General features: G+C 43.0%; 1 protein-coding gene across 1 annotated transcript in view; it reads right to left on the minus strand.

Moving 5' to 3' along the window:
* Positions 1-3996: 3996 nt before the first annotated feature.
* Positions 3997-16359, minus strand: part of pik3cb (phosphatidylinositol-4,5-bisphosphate 3-kinase, catalytic subunit beta) — a 79779-nt gene continuing 67416 nt past the window's right edge. The window contains exons 17-24 of the mRNA XM_058633852.1: positions 15345-15541; positions 15155-15264; positions 14924-15002; positions 10933-11100; positions 10674-10797; positions 10430-10575; positions 7092-7224; positions 3997-5914 (exon numbers count right to left, since the gene is read on the minus strand). Coding sequence (XP_058489835.1) covers positions 5777-5914; positions 7092-7224; positions 10430-10575; positions 10674-10797; positions 10933-11100; positions 14924-15002; positions 15155-15264; positions 15345-15541 — 1095 coding nt within the window. The 3' untranslated portion in view covers positions 3997-5776. The remainder of the gene's footprint in view (positions 5915-7091; positions 7225-10429; positions 10576-10673; positions 10798-10932; positions 11101-14923; positions 15003-15154; positions 15265-15344; positions 15542-16359) is intronic.

The raw sequence follows: 16359 nt of genomic DNA on the forward strand, positions 1-16359 counted from the left end.
TAAAGCAACAGATCCAGTGTTGAAATTACATAAGCGGGAGGACACACCCCGGAAATAAAGAAGCACACAATGAATACTGCGCATGAATTAGCGTCTAACTTGACTCTACTACGACTGATGTTACGTCACAAAATAAAGAAATAAAAGAAGTTTTAAATAAATAAGTCAATAAGTAGAAATGAATAAAACAAGTGTAACACTGGCTTGGTATAAATAAGTCAACTATAATGAATGCAGTTTATTAAAGTGATGGGACACATTTGGTTTAAAAGCCCTGGTTCAGCAGCCTCACTGTGGACTGAGCTCATAGTGACATGCTCACATGCTGGCAGTCACAACACAACATCATCATCATTCCTCTTCCTCTTCCTCACGGCTCCACAGAAGAGCTCCTGCCGAGGTGGCATCCAGTCATGAGCACAGTGCTCAGAGACACTGTCTGTGTTGTGTCTCTGTCCACTCTCACGTCTCCACATCCACTCATCGTTGCCATGTTTGTCATTGGTGTGTTTTCCCACACTTGCCCAGGAAGCCTTGCTTTTGTGCAAACTTGTTGCCCTCAGCTGTGGGGATGAGAGCAGGTGGACGTGACTTGAGCCTGATTCATAACTCATCCCCTTCATGTGCTGCTGCTGCTGCTGCTGCTGGCAGTAAACAGGGAGAACCTTCAGGTGGGTGGAATTCCCTAAACAGCGTGTGAGTCATTATGTGGGCGACTGTGAAGCCCAGGAGATCAGCTGCTATGATTATCTAACCAGAAATCCTCTGCATCTATGCACTGACCACTGTATTAGCAACATCTGTATGCAGTGAAATGCATGAATGCAGATACAGGTCAGGTGTACAGGACAAATGTCTGGATCTCATTGACATGAAGAGTCACATGATTGTTCATCAGTCTCCAAAGTTTATTTACAACAGTGTGACAAAGAATACGGAGGGACGGAGGATAATGCAGCAAAGAGACCTGGGTCCTGAGCCGGTCTAACCAACATCCTGTCTGTGTAGAGTCTGCATGCTCTGACCATGTGTGCGTACCTTTACCTCACCTTTCACCTTGTGCCATGCTGGGATTCGGCTCCAGTGGCATCACGACCGTTATGTGGAGGATAAAGTGGCAGACAATGGATGAATGGATGAATCTCCACAAAGGCCAGACTGGTCAAAGATGTGGGGATAACTCCCCTAAATGTGTGCCTGAAAGTTCCTGACCCCTGGGTTTCACTCGGTGTTTCTTGTTTGTGCTTTTATTCACTTTGGACTTTAAGTGCTGTAGTTTTCTTTCTGCTTAGTTTCTGGATTTGATTTTCTGGATGTGACTCACCTGTGTCTTACATGTGTTTGATAACATCCCTGCCTCCCCAGGGTTTTCACTCTGCTCTCACTCTCTGTGCTCCCCAGTGTCTTTCCAGTTATTATTATTACAACCATAATAACAACAATAACCATAACAACAATCATAATAACAACAATAACCATAACAACAACCATAATCATAATAACCATAATCATAATCATAATCATAACCATAATAATTATAGTTATAATAATAACAATAACATTAATAATAATACTAATACAATTATAAGAATATTTGTGTTAAATCTTTCCACCCTGCATTTTGGGTCCTTGATTTTGTAAACGATGTATTTGTACCTTTAGTATTGTACTTTTACTCCTTGTTACTGTTTGAGTCTTATCTGTTATTTTGTTTGGCTTCATATTTCCATAACCTGTTCTTTCAAAGCACTTTGTGAAGTGTGTGTTTTTAAAAAGTTTTATATCAGTAACGTTACAATGACATGAAACATGCACTGAAGTCTGGACATTTTCATGGTGCTATATGTGAGAATATGTGAAATATTTGGATTCCAACATTCTCCTGCTCTTGAAACCTGACTATTATCCTGCCACATTAGTCATACATGTATGTGAAAGGAAAACCATTTATCCTGACATTATATATACACATATACATATATATGTATATGTGTATATATACACATATAATATATATGTATATGTATATGTGTATATCTGCATATATACACATATAATATATATGTGTATATCTGCATATATACACATATATAATATATATGTATAATCACACAAGAGGTAAAGGATCCTGCAAGAATTGCCAACTCAATTGTTTGCTTACAGTGTGCTTGAAATAGCTGGTGAACATAACAGAGTCCGAGGTTACAAAGATTATTAGAGCACTCAAATGTTCCAGAACAAAAGACGACACAAATGTCATGAAGACACATTCTCATGCGTTGCTCAAACCCATTACTCATCTGGTTTACTGGTTAAAGTCCCGTCAGCTGGAAGGTGACCACGGTGATTCCCATTTTTAAATCTCAGCTGGTCGAGGAGTCGTTAACACGAGTGAAGAAACCTGGTCAATCTGGTGTCAGACAGGTTTTTAAAAGATGTTTTGATGACCTTGTTTGCCTTTATTAGCTGGACAGAGACACATTAAAGGGGGAACCATGATGCAGCGTGTTGCACCTGGGTAACCCTTACAGGCCAGACAGAGGTGTGTGGAGGTGGCTTTTAAATGTGCTTTTAAACACCGTGAAACAGCTTTTTATAGACTTCTGGCTGCTATGAGAGTGAGTCACAGTGTTCCTAATACCGTGGTCTCAGACTGTACACCACTCTCACCTTGTTGTTTGCCATGTTAACACCGTGCATGGGTGTGATATATCTGCACTCTGCCGTCTACCAGGTCACCGTGTTACGTAACAACTCACGTACAGCAGATGATTCACACTCAGCAGCGACTGAGGCTACAAGTCATAAAAAGTTCAATCAGTGATGATGACGACGGCTCCAAGGATACAAAGACACTTTTCTGAGTCATACAAACAGCAATCAAAGAAAAGAAAAGTGTGTGATGAACAGACCTTACTTACAAAGGAGAGCTATGATGATGAGGAGGCTGCTCTTCACAATCATCTCACTGTTAGTGGATCCACATCTCGGATGTTCTCTTGGACTTTGGTGTGGTTTCACTTTCCACTTGGAAAAGACTAATGTCTACTGGTCCTAAAGTGGTGAACACGTTGTAAAGATCAGCCCTTTGTCCAGTGGCTACAGTGAGTTTTCCCTGATGTCCCCACTGACAGTCATGTTTCACAGAGTGAGCGTGCAACAACAGAACCACTCACTCTCAGTCACAGGGTGAAAAAAAAACCGAGCAAACGTGGTGACATGGTGGCAGAGTGTGGGCTGTGCCTGATGGCTGCGTCACATGACATCAAACACATGTGAGTGTGTAATAATACGGTGAGAACTCAGCGATCCCCAAACTTCTTTGTGCCATGGACCAGTTGTTTTCAAAATAAAAGCTCTTTCAGACTCTGATTATCAATAAAATATTGTTTTTATTCAGTGGTTCAGTGGGAGTGTCACCAGTGTGTAACATTGAGGAAGGTGCACTGACACAATAGCAAGGGCCCGTGTTATGGAGCCAGCCATGTGTGTTTATTCTGAACGTACACAGAGAGTTTCTGTAGCAGCATTACAGCGCCACATGCAGGCCTGACATATGTAATGCAGCATTTATAGTCGTTTTGAAACCTAATAAGATTTAGTTTGAGTAAATGTAATTGTGTTACAGTGTTTGTGTTGTTAGTGAACAGACCTGCAGTAAATATGATTTTCAAGCATGGAGGCGCCTGCAGAAGCCTCCGGTTTCACACGAGGCGGGCACATGACAAACACCACTGACTCCTCCCACTGGTGGTAGCTTTACTGAGATTATTTTAATATTACTGATGTACGTGCTAAAATGACATCATTACTCCACCTACCCATGTCAAACTAATCCCATTTCCAATGCTTTACTTAGTTTGTAGTTCATTCATTAGAATGTCTTTACTTTTGTAAGTAAACATCTTTATTTTAATAAGACTGAAGTCCATGGAGGGTAACTGGTCCCACAGCCCACACCTGCAGCAGCACAAAGAGCACGGGTGGAAAAAGCAGCCGAGTGGAAATGAACTTTAATAAAACAAAGAAAGGCCAGAAATGCACAGAAACAAAAGCTGTACATTTGACAATATCCAGTGTGTGAGACATTTAGAAGATGGTGACGCGTCACAAATAAACCAACAACAGACTAAAACCATCTTTTTGGCTTTTTGGCCTGTGATACGGATCATACACTCGCATATTGCACTGAAAATGGAACGCCGTACGTTGGGGAATTAGCTTTTACATTGCAGTGTCATCTCCCTACTGAGAAGCCCCGCCCACAGACCCCGCCTCCCACACCTGCTTGTAGAAAAACAAATACACTTAATGATAAAAAGAGAGTGCGGCACATAAATGCGTTGAGTTTAGATTCAGATCATGGAAAACAAGTATGAACAGAAATGATAAACGTCGACAAGTGTTTAGACTTTAAGAAAAGTGGGCTCGTGATAACTCACATTCTCTCATATAAATACATTAAAAAACACATCGTCGTTTCATCTAATACTAACGTTTTAATGTTGGAAATTACAGTGATCATTCAGTCTGTGAATCACTCACGCTCCTGCACCAAAGTCCAGAGAGAAAGTCACAGCGACACAGCAGCTGCTGCGTTTGTGTCAATAAAAGTCACAAAATAACACATTTGAACATAAAGCTGTTGATATACTGCTGTGTATACGCTACTGTGTTGTGATGTTAAATCACAGACGTTCTCTAAGGACTTTGGTGTAGGGGAGTAAGTTGAGTTACCAGGCAGAAAAGGCCGTGGAACAGTGAGATAAAGCAGAAATACAGTGGACGTAAGCTGGTGTCTGTGCTTCAGTTTAGACCGAGATGATTCTCGTATTCCACTTAAATCGCAGCATGTTGTCGCTGTAGTCAGCCCTGGCAGGTGTTTGTGTTCTGTGAGCGTGGCGTTGTTCAAGTGTGGGAGTCAGTACACTTCCTCATATAACCTGAAGCCAGTTTCCACGGTGACGGTGTATTTCATCAGAGGAAGAGTCTGACCTCTGTGGCTACACTGGCTCAGAAAGTGTGACCCCGGCCCTTAACCAGTGCTACGGTCAGTACCTCACACAAACCCCAGACTTCCTCTTTAATGTCTTTTGAAAAACATTCCAGTGTTATTATTAATAATAATGATAATAGTCCATATGACCTGATGTCCAAGCGTCCAGGGCGTCTTTAATTGAAATGTTTTATTTGTGTTTTGTGGGCTAGTGAAGTAGTCTGGCACATACAAGTCTCATGGTCAATTCATAAATGGCAAAAAGAAAGAAACAAGAAAACTCATAAAAAAATACAATCTTTCTGCAGTTTTGAGGCACAGTTTGGAGACAGCGAGACTGTTAACATGCACTTCCTGTGGGAGGAGTTTAAAGACGTGGGGCTCCTTTTGCATTCCCACATCCATCTCTCGTGGGCGTGGCCAAGCCATGTGTCCACGCAGAGTGTTTAAGTCCACTCAGAGTGACGATGACGTCGTCTTCGTCTCCAGTGTGGCTGCTACTCTTCCCTTCCTGTGGCTCCGCCCACTATTGCTGCCTGTGCAAAATCTGCAGTGACGTTACTGAAATGTCATCAGACCACAAATGTTCGGGCAGGGGGGCGGGGCGGGTCCGGGGTCTGCTCATGTTTGGGATCTGCTGATAAATTCCCTTTTTTTTTTTTTTTTAAATAAAGGCGGTATGTGTGTGTGTGTGTGTGTGTGTGTGTGTGGACACACACACACACACACACACACACACGAGACACGTGTCCTCTCGGCCTGGTGGTGGGGACATCTGCTCTAGGACCGGTTGTCTTTGGCCACGTTGTGAGCCATCCAGTTCACTTTGGTGGTCCAGCTCTCTCTCAGGGCCTCATCAAACTTCTGACGAAACTGCTTCAGCGCCTCATCGTCGGTTTTACCCAAAGCCAGAGAATCCTGAGGAGGAGGAGGAGGAGGAGGAGGAGGAGGAGGAGGAGGTGGAGGAGGGAGGAGGAGGAGGAGGAGGAGGAGGAGGAGGAGCGGGAGGGTTAGTGACAAGGAAGTTCATGAAGTGGACAAACAATGAGTTCATTGGCAGCTAACAGTCACAATAAGTCATGTGGTGAAATTCAGATCTGACCTTTGTGGCAAAACATTTAGTTTTTTTCAAATACAAACATTAGTTGCTAAGTAATAAAAATAAATAAATAATAAATAATAAATTGTTCACATGCAAAACGTGGGTTAAGAAAAGTGATGAAGATGAGTATTTGTCTCCCAGGTGTCCTACAGGTGTCTCACAGAGTGTCCTACAGGTGTCTCACAGAGTGTCTCACAGAGTGTCTCACAGAGTGTCCTACAGGTGTCTCACAGAGTGTCCTACAGGTGTCTCACAGAGTGTCCTACAGGTGTCTCACAGAGTGTGTCACAGAGTGTGTCACAGAGTGTCTCACAGAGTGTCTCACAGAGTGTCTCACAGAGTGTCTCCTCTGGTTTGACGTCAGTCTTTGAACGCGCTCTCACACACACACACACTCTTTATTTCTTGGTCTGTGACAGTGGCAGTTTCTCTGTCCTGTGATTGGCTAACACCTGCTGACTGGGCGTGTCTGAAGTGTGAGCTTGTGTGTTTGGTGTGATCGACGTGAGTCTGATTCACATCAATCACACGTTAACTCGTCATCATTTCACATGTTTACAGAAAGAAGACGACACCAGTGACCTTTGTGTGACGTTTGCTGTCAACAACCAGAGGCTGGTCAACCGTCAACATAATCTTAGAGACATAGTCGAGGTTAAGGTAAGGGGATTACAGAGAGGGAAGAAAGTGTGTGTGTGTGTGTGTGTGTGCGGGTATTACTAATGTTGTGGGGACCTGAAACTGTTTACACACTCACATTATGGGGACTTGTCTTCCTTGTGGGGACAAAAATCAAGTCCCCACAACGTAAATGACTACATTTTAAGGTGAAGATGATGTTTTAAGGTTAGGTTAAGGTTAGTGTAAGGTTAGGGTAAGGTTAGGTCAGTAGTAATTGTGGTTAAGGTTAGAGTAAGTCTCCAGGAAATGAATGTAAGTCAATGCAATGTCCCCTCAAGTCATGAATGTCCAACATGTGTGTGTGTGAGATACCTTTAAGTACTGGATGTCTTTGACTGAGGTGAGCTCTGGCAGTCCAGCTGTCAACATGAGGGCAAACAATGTGATGAAGAGGTTCCCGTTCTTCCTCAAGATCAGATAGGCCTCCTCACAGTACTGACGGAAACTAGACACACACACACACACACACACACACACACACACACAGACAGGTTGGAGTGTTTCTCTTTTATAATTAAAACAAGTTTTCTGTTTTTTCAAGCAGGTTAAATCTAAGTATTTCCTGGTTTCTTTGCTCCATATAACAAAGGAACCATTAAAACAGAATCATTTGATATTTTATGATACTGTGTGCAATGTTACTGATATTAACAACATAATAACATCATACCTAACAAAAGCACAGAGTCCAAATGAGTGACAAACAATAAATGCAAGATCAGCACAGTTGTAGATATTGTGGGTCAGAGCTCTGTCTCTGATATTATATTAATGTTGTGATGACTTTTCTGATTCATACTCAGTCTTTGCCTTTTTCATATCTCACACACACACACACACACACAGTGGGTACAGAAAGTATTCAGACCTCTTTAAATGTTTCACTCTTTGTTTCATTGAAGCCATTTGCTAAAATCAAAACAGTTCTTTTTATTTCTCATTAATGTACACTCAGCAGCCCATCGTGACAGAACAGAAACAGATATGTTTGCAAATGTATTAAAAAAGAAAAACTGAAATATCACATGGTCATAAGTATTCAGAGCCTTTGCTGTGACACTCATATTTAACTCACATGCTGTCCATTTCTTCTGATCCTCTTTGAGATGGTTCTGCTCCTTCATTGGAGTCCAGCTGTGTTTAAATAAACTGACTGGACTTGATTAGGAAAGGCACACACCTGTCTATATAAGACCTTACAGCTCACAGTGCATGTCAGAGCAAATAAGAATCATGAGGTCGAAGGAACTGCCCAAGGAGCTCAGAGACAGAATTGTGGCAAGGCACAGATCTGGCTAAGGTTACAAAAGAATTTCTGCAGCACTCGAGGTTCCTAAGAGCACAGTGGCCTCCATAATCCTTAAATGGAAGACGTTTGGGACGACAAGAACTCTTCCTAGAACTGGCCGTCCAGCCAAACTGAGCAATCGCGGGAGAAGAGCCTTGGTGAGAGAGGTAAAGAAGAACCCAAAGATCACTGTGGCTGAGCTCCAGAGATGCAGTAGGGAGATGGGAGAAAGTTCCACAAAGTCAACTATCACTGCAGCCCTCCACCAGTCAGGGCTTTATGGCAGAGTGGCCCGACAGAAGCCTCTCCTCAGTGCAAGACATTTGAAAGCCTGCATAGAGTTTGCCAAAAAACACATGAAGGACTCCCAGACTATGAGAAATAAGATTCTCTGGTCTGATGAGACCAGGATTGAACTTTTTGGTGTTAATTCTAAGCATTATGTGTGGAGAAAACCAGGCACTGCTCATCACCTGCCCAACACAATCCCAACAGTGAAGCATGGTGGTGGCAGCAGCATCATGCTATGGGGGTGTTTTTCAGCTGCAGGGACAGGACGACTGGTTACAATTGAAGGAAAGATGAATGCAGCCAAGTACAGAGATATCCTGGAAGAAAACCTCTTCCAGAGTGCTCAGGACCTCAGACTGGGCCCAAGGTTCACCTTCTAACAAGACAATGACCCTCAGCACACAGCTAAAATAACGAAGGAGTGGCTTCGTAAAAACAACTCTGTGACCATTCTTGACTGGCCCAGCCAGAGCCCTGACCTAAACCCATTGAGCATCTCTGGAGAGACCTGAAAATGTCTGTCCACCAACGTTCACCATCCAACCTGACAGAACTGGAGAGGATCTGCAAGGAAGAATGGCAGAGGATCCCCAAATCCAGGTGTGAAACACTTATAGCTTCATTCCCAAGAAGACTCATGGCAGTACGAGCTCAAAAGGAGCTTCTACTCAATACTGAGCAAAGGCTCTGCAAGATTTGCAAACATTTCTACATTTCTGTTTTCTTTCTGTCACGATGGGCTGCTGAGTTAATTAATGAGAAATAACATGAACTTTTTGATTTTAGCAAATGGCTGCAATGAAACAAAGAGAGAAAAATTTAAAGAGGTCTGAATACTTTCCGTACCCACTGTATGTTTATGTAAACAGGAGCTGCAGGAGCTGCAGGAGCTGCAGGAGCTGCAGGAGCTGCAGGAGCTGCAGGAGCTGCAGGAGCTGCAGGAGCTGCAGGAGCTGCAGGAGCTGCAGGAGCTGCAGGAGCTGCAGGAGCTGCAGGAGCTGCAGGAGCTGCAGGAGCACACACACAGAACGCGATCTGCTCATGTAGCTGGTGTGAAACCAGGCTAAGCTGTGACACCGACACTATTCCTCGACTGATCTGCAGCTCTGTGTTGTTGTTGTTGTTGTTGTTGTTGTTGATGTAGGTCATAATGACTGACTGTGTTGTCTTCATGGTAAACAGCATATAGAGCATGCGTGCCATATCATCATCAAAAAACACTTTTGACACTCTTGAGTACTGTGTTGTTTTATAAAGAAAGAATTGATTTATCATTTTATTTACATTTGTGATAAACCAATCGTTTCAATATTTCTCTACTTCTTGTGTTTTTTGTTTTTTTAATTTGTTTTAAAAAACGAGCCATTATGATGTTTGTGTATTATGAGAGAACCTGTGTAAGAGGATCACTGTTGTACTGCCACCTGCTGGTGTCAGAGGGGACAACAACAACATACTTCTACAAGCTGTGGTGCTCGTCAACATGGAAGAATAACAAATAATAAATAAATAATCAATTAATCAAGAAAATAATCAACCGATTCATCAATTATGAAAATAATCCTAGCGTAAACAATGTAATGTGGAAAATATTCTATGGTCAGGAGGCAGGAGGAGCACAGAGGCAGGAGCACAGAGGCAGGAGCAATGAGGCAGGAGGAGCACAGAGGCAGGAGGAGCACAGAGGCAGGAGCACAGAGGCAGGAGCACAGAGGCAGGAGCACAGAGGCAGGAGGAGCACAGAGGGAGGAGCACAGAGGGAGGAGCACAGAGGCAGGAGCACAGAGGCAGGAGCACAGAGGCAGGAGCAGAGAGGCAGGAGCACAGAGGCAGGAGCAGAGAGGCAGGAGCACAGAGGCAGGAGCACAGAGGCAGGAGCACAGAGGCAGGAGCACAGAGGCAGGAGCACAGAGGCAGGAGCACAGAGGCAGGAGCACAGAGGCAGGAGGAGCACAGAGGCAGGAGCAGCCTTTTCTTAAGTGACGGCTTGACTGACTGTGTGTCCACAGCAGGTTCACAGCACCAGGGACGTGCCGTGAACCTGTGTGTGAACATGACGCTGGAGACTAACCTGCCAAACTTCTCCGTGTTCCCCGTCTTCCCCTGCTGGATGACATGGATGAAATCGTGTGTGAGGATGAAGGGCACGCGCTCCCTCTTGATGCCAAACTTGGATTTGAAGTTTCCCAGGATGTGACCAAAGTCTATGTGAAAGAGCTGGCAGACAAACGAGAGCACACCACTGTGAGCATCACGGGACCAGACACACAGTACAGAGCGCGTACAGGTACACAGCAGATATGAGCCCGTCTGACCTGTCCATTGCTGCGGACCATGATGTTGTCACTGTGGCGGTCTCCGATGCCCAGGACGTATGTAGCTACACAGTAGCCTGCACACGACAGTGTGAACTCCTCGATGGCACGGTCCAGAGCGTCGCTGCGGACACACAACAACAAGCATGTGTAACACACAACAACAAGCATGTGTAACACACAACAACAAGCATGTGTAACACAGTGCAGCGAGTCACTCTTCTCCAGGACCTGAGAGCTTCACTCGTCTCCATCTTACCCAGAGTTCCTCTCCTTCAGCCAGTTGAGCAGAGCATCTTTGTTGAAGGCGGCGGCTGCTGCCACGTTGCTGCTCGTCAGCTGGATGTTGGCAATCGTGTCTGCGGATGAAACCACCTCGATCAGCCCGGCGCGGTCCCCCGTCGCCAGACAGCCGTATGGTACGATCCTGCACATGAGTGCAGAGAGAAGTGAGGAGTTGAATGAGATCTACACTTTAGAAATACTCCACTTTCACAGTGTGTGGTGTAGAACGTAGCCTGCTCATAGCTATTATCATCTCACATAAGAATCTGTGAACATGTCGCTCATATATACATGTCTGACAATGTTAAATGTTTGTTTGTTTGGACAATGTTTTCCCATACATGATGTCATCATCATCATCATCATCATCATCATCAGTGGATTCTGAGCAGATTTTAATGCTAACATTCTTGGGTGATGACCTAACACTGGAGCTGCTAACACAAGGACAGACTTACAGATGAAAACAGAACCTCTTTGGTGATAAACAGAATAATAATCATTCAAGCTCCTCGTTCCTCCTCTTCAGAGGGAACAACAACAACAACATGACAACACAAGCTGGACCAAAAGTCACAAATAACAAAATGAATAAATAAATACAGAAATAAAATACTATTGTTTTTATTTATTTATTCATTAATTTATTTCCGTGTCATATGCAAATGAGGTAGGAGGGTCTGGAGCTCGGTCTAATGCAGGATTGAATATAAAAGAAGAGTTCTCCCAGGTTCACATTAAATGTTAGAAAACAACTGTCACGAGTCACGAGGCTCCACTGCTAACTAACTGGCTAACTTCTGTTGGACTAAACGTCTACTCAATTAATCAAGAAAACAATTATGAAAAATATTGTAGCACAGCAATGTGTTGAGACGGCATCATCATCATCAGCTGAAGAGTTTCTCTAGTGTACTGAGGCACAAAAGATGAACGTATGAATTTCTGGCTGTTTTTGTATAGTTCTCAGCACGTGGTCCGACCCCTCGTCCATGTGTGTACACCAGGTTTTTGGCTGATTTGAGAATTCGAGCTATACAAACAAACTTGATTTGATCAATTCAATTCAATTATGAAGCTGTTTTTCTAAATCACGCTTTTGCCACAATTTCTAACGTCGACATTTGTCACAGAATCAAAAATGATGTTAATACATTGATACTTGAAACACATACACACATACAGTGTACGTGCATACACTGATATGGCAGAGTGAAAAAAAAAACAATATTAAAGCACAGACCTGATTTGGTTCATATCACCAAATCATGTGAGTGCATCTTATGAGACTGAGACATAAGACTTTGGTTCACGTAGATTCACGTACAGTGTTAGATTAAACCATAGCACAGAAACAGCACTAGTTAAAGTTAGTAATGATCTTCTCTTGGCTTCTGATAATGGTCTAGTTTCTTTACTTGTCCTGTTAGATCTTAGTGCTGCATTTGACACCATTGATCATAATATTCTACTGCAGAGATTGGAGCAGACTCTTGGTATCACAGGTGCTGCCCTCTGCTGGTTTAAATCATACTTATCTGATAGATTCCAGTTTGTTCATGTTAATGATAAAGCCTCACTACAAACTAAAGTTAATTGTGGAGTTCCACAAGGCTCAGTGCTTGGGCCTATACTTTTTACCTTATATATGCTTCCTCTAGGGAACATTATTAGGAAGCACAACATACACTTTCATTGTTATGCAGATGACACACAGCTATATTTATCAATGAGGCCGGATGAAATAAATCAGGTTGTTCAACTCCAGGAATGTCTCAGAGACATTAAGTCCTGGATGACCTGTAACTTTCTACTTTTAAACTTTTATACTCGGCCCTAAACACCTCAGAGAAAAACTTTCTGATCACATTGTCACTTTAGATGACATCACCATGGCTTCCAGTTCCACTGTGAGGAACCTTGGAGTTACTTTTGACCAGGAAATGTCATTTGATTCACACATAAAACTCATTTCCAGAACAGCCTTCTTCCACCTGCGGAACATTATGAAAATTAGAAACATTCTGTCTTTACAGGATGCTGAAAAACTAGTTCATGCTTTTGTTACATCTAGATTAGATTACTGTAACTCCTTATTATCAGGATGTTCCAACAAGTCTGTTAGAACCCTTCAGTTCATTCAAAATGCTGCAGCACGAGTTCTGACAGGAACGAGAAAGAGAGACCATATAACTCCAGTGTTAGCTTCTCTACACTGGCTCCACCCACAGTTTAGAATTCAATTTAAAATCCTCCTCCTCACGTACAAAGCACTTAATGGTCACGCCCCTTCATACCTGAAAGACCTAGTCTTACCTTATCACCCTAACAGACCACTTAGGTCACAAAATACAGGTTTACTTGTGGTTCCCAGAGTCTGTAAGAGCAGAATGGGAGGCAGAGCCTTTAGTTACCAGGCTCCTCCTCTCGGAGGCGGAGCCTCTCTCTGTTTTTAAAGTTAGACTTCAAACTTTCCTTTTTGATAAAGCTTATAGTTAGAGCTGGTTCAGGGAAACCTGGACCATCTCTTAGTTCTGCTGCTATAGACCTAGACTGCTGGGGGATTTTCCTGTGGTGCGCGCACATTCACTCTGTCACACTCAGGGTATGAATATGACTTTTTACATGTCATTAACCTTGTCTCTTTCTCTCCCTAGTTTGTGTCCTTCCTTCCTTCCCTCTCTCTGTATTCTCATCTTGCAGGTTGCAGGATCCAGATCCAGTTTTCGAGGCTATCCATATCATACATATCATCACCATTATTATTGTGCTATAATTAAAAGTCAATATCATTAACTGTATAAACTTGTAACTTGATACAGTTGTTGTGTATCTGCTCCTGGTCTCTCTCTCTCTTCTGTCTCTACCTCATCTCCCTCTTGTCCTTTCTCTCCCCCCTTTCTGTCCCCCACCTCTCCGCTGTCCCCCATTTTCCTTTCACCCCGACCGGTCGAGGCAGATGCTGCACATGTGTGAGTCTGGTTCTGTCAGAGATTTCTTTCTCTCCACTGATGCCTAGTGTTTGCTCATTGTGTGAACTGTTGTGTGTCTCTGCTCTCCTTGATGTTGTCTATGTACACACCTGAGATCATGTGTGTTATGATTTTCAAATAAATTGAATTGGTTCAATCATAAACATTCACTGTCAGCTACAACACAACATCCAACTGAAGAGACACAGGGTCTGAAACAGTGACTACGTGATCATCGCATGCAGACATCTGTATCTCCACAAGGGGGCGTCAGCTGCCCATTTGGCAGTGTGCAGTATGACGTGACCTGAATACACTGCCCTTAGAATCGTTGAAAGCAGACACAATTTTCTAGATTTGCAGGTTTAATGGAGACCAAAGTCTCAAAGACGTGATAATACACGACGAGACGAGAGAAGATTTGTGAGGTAAGTACATCGGTGACATTGTCCCGACCTTTAATGTGAATGTTCACCTCACTGCGTTTGAAACTGTGAACCCATGTCCCTGTAATGTGAAACACTCGCCTCCAGCTCAGATATGAAAACACACCGTGTGCTGCTCAGCTCCAGATGTATCAGTGTAAGACAAGGCCAGGAAAAAGTGTTTGGAATAAGTGAAACGTGTGGATTTGATTAGGATGTAATTCAAATATTGTGGGTGTGTGTTTGAGGTCAAACAGCAGGGGGTAATTTAGTGTCTCCGCCTGCTGTGCTGCACCCCAGCAGAGCTTCCCCTTCCCTGCAGACAGCAGGAAAAAACAGAGTCTTTCAAACACCTTCTAGCTGCTTTGAGACTGAAACATTCCCTGGTGTAAACTTCCAAGGACCCGCAGCGAGTGAATGAATGAGTGAGTGTCCTCCTGCCACCTGCAGGCTCAGACCAGGCTCCGCCCCCTCGATGAACACAATCTCACCCAGACCACCTCTGCAGCAGCTGGATCATGTGAGGATATGTTCATGTCACACTCATACTTAGAAAAACAAAGCTTACCTGAGGTCCAGACTGGCCTCCTTCCACAGCAGATCCATCAGCCTCAGTATCTGCAGCGTCAGCATGTCTTGCCTCAGGTCTGAGAACAAATCAGTACATGTGACATTCAGACCTGGTTTTAACTGTTTTCTGTTCACTGTAATGAACGTCTGAATGGGGTCCTTTATTGAAGAAGTGATTGACTCTCTTTTCTTTGTCACATCCTTCTCCTCCTTCTCTCGGTAAACCTACCATCTCCATTCTTAAAGATGATTCCCAGGGTGTCTCCCAGCAGCAGCTTGTTGTTGTAAACAATCCACAATGGCTTCATCTTAGAGTCCATGTAGCGACACCTCTCCACACTGAGGGCAGAAATAGAATGAAACAGTCAAACGAGTGATGTGACGCTTTGTTGTGTCTGTGGAAACCACAGTGGTCTTACTTGATACCGGACAGCAGGACACTGGGGTTGAGAGGGGAGTACAGGTCAGACAGCGTCTCTGAGTAACCGCTCTGCCTCAGACAGGTCATCATGGCCTCCTTGGTCAACATGGCCTCCTTGGTCTTACTTCGGGCCGTTTTGGTGGTTCCCAGCTTAATGAGCTCATTGACTGACTTCAGCTTGCTCAGTGCTTCCACCTGATGGAGTCAACACATGCACAACAGAATATTGTTGATGTGTCACTTATTAAATCTATAAACGCTGAAGTCTACAATAGCTGAGAAATGCTGAGAACACCTTTTCATTGAGAGCAGAGGTGAGTAGTAACACGCTACATTTACTCCCTTACAAATACTTGAGTAACTTACTTTTATTGCAACATACTTTTACTTGGGTATATATTTGAAGAAAGAACGATACTTTCACATCGTTCCATTTGGCTCAGTGACGCAAGTGTTGTCATGTGACTCCGTGCCACGGCACCATTATTATCTTAAAGTAACAGTACTTTTTCTTGAGTCATTATTATCTTAAAGTAACAGTACTTTTACTCGAGTCATAATTATCTTAAAGTAACAGTACTTTTACTTGAGTCATTATTATCTTAAAGTAACAGTACTTTTACTTGAGTCATTATTATCTTAAAGTAACAGTACATTTACTTGAGTCATTATTCTCTTAAAGTAACAGTACTTTTACTTGAGTCGTTATTATCTTAAAGTAACAGTACTTTTACTCGAGTCGTTATTATCTTAAAGTAACAGTACCTTTACTTGAGTCACTATCTTAAAGTAACAGTACTTTTACTCGAGTCGTTATTATCTTAAAGTAACAGTACTTTTACTTGAGTCACTATCTTAAAGTAACAGTACTTTTACTCGAGTCGTTATTATCTTAAAGTAACAGTACTTTTACTTGAGTCACTATCTTAAAGTAACAGTACCTTTACTTGAGTCACTATCTTAAAGTAACAGTACTTTTACTCGAGTCGTTATTATCTTAAAGTAACAGTACT

Source organism: Solea solea, chromosome 7 (genome assembly GCF_958295425.1).
Source record: "Solea solea chromosome 7, fSolSol10.1, whole genome shotgun sequence".
NCBI lineage: Eukaryota > Metazoa > Chordata > Actinopteri > Pleuronectiformes > Soleidae > Solea > Solea solea.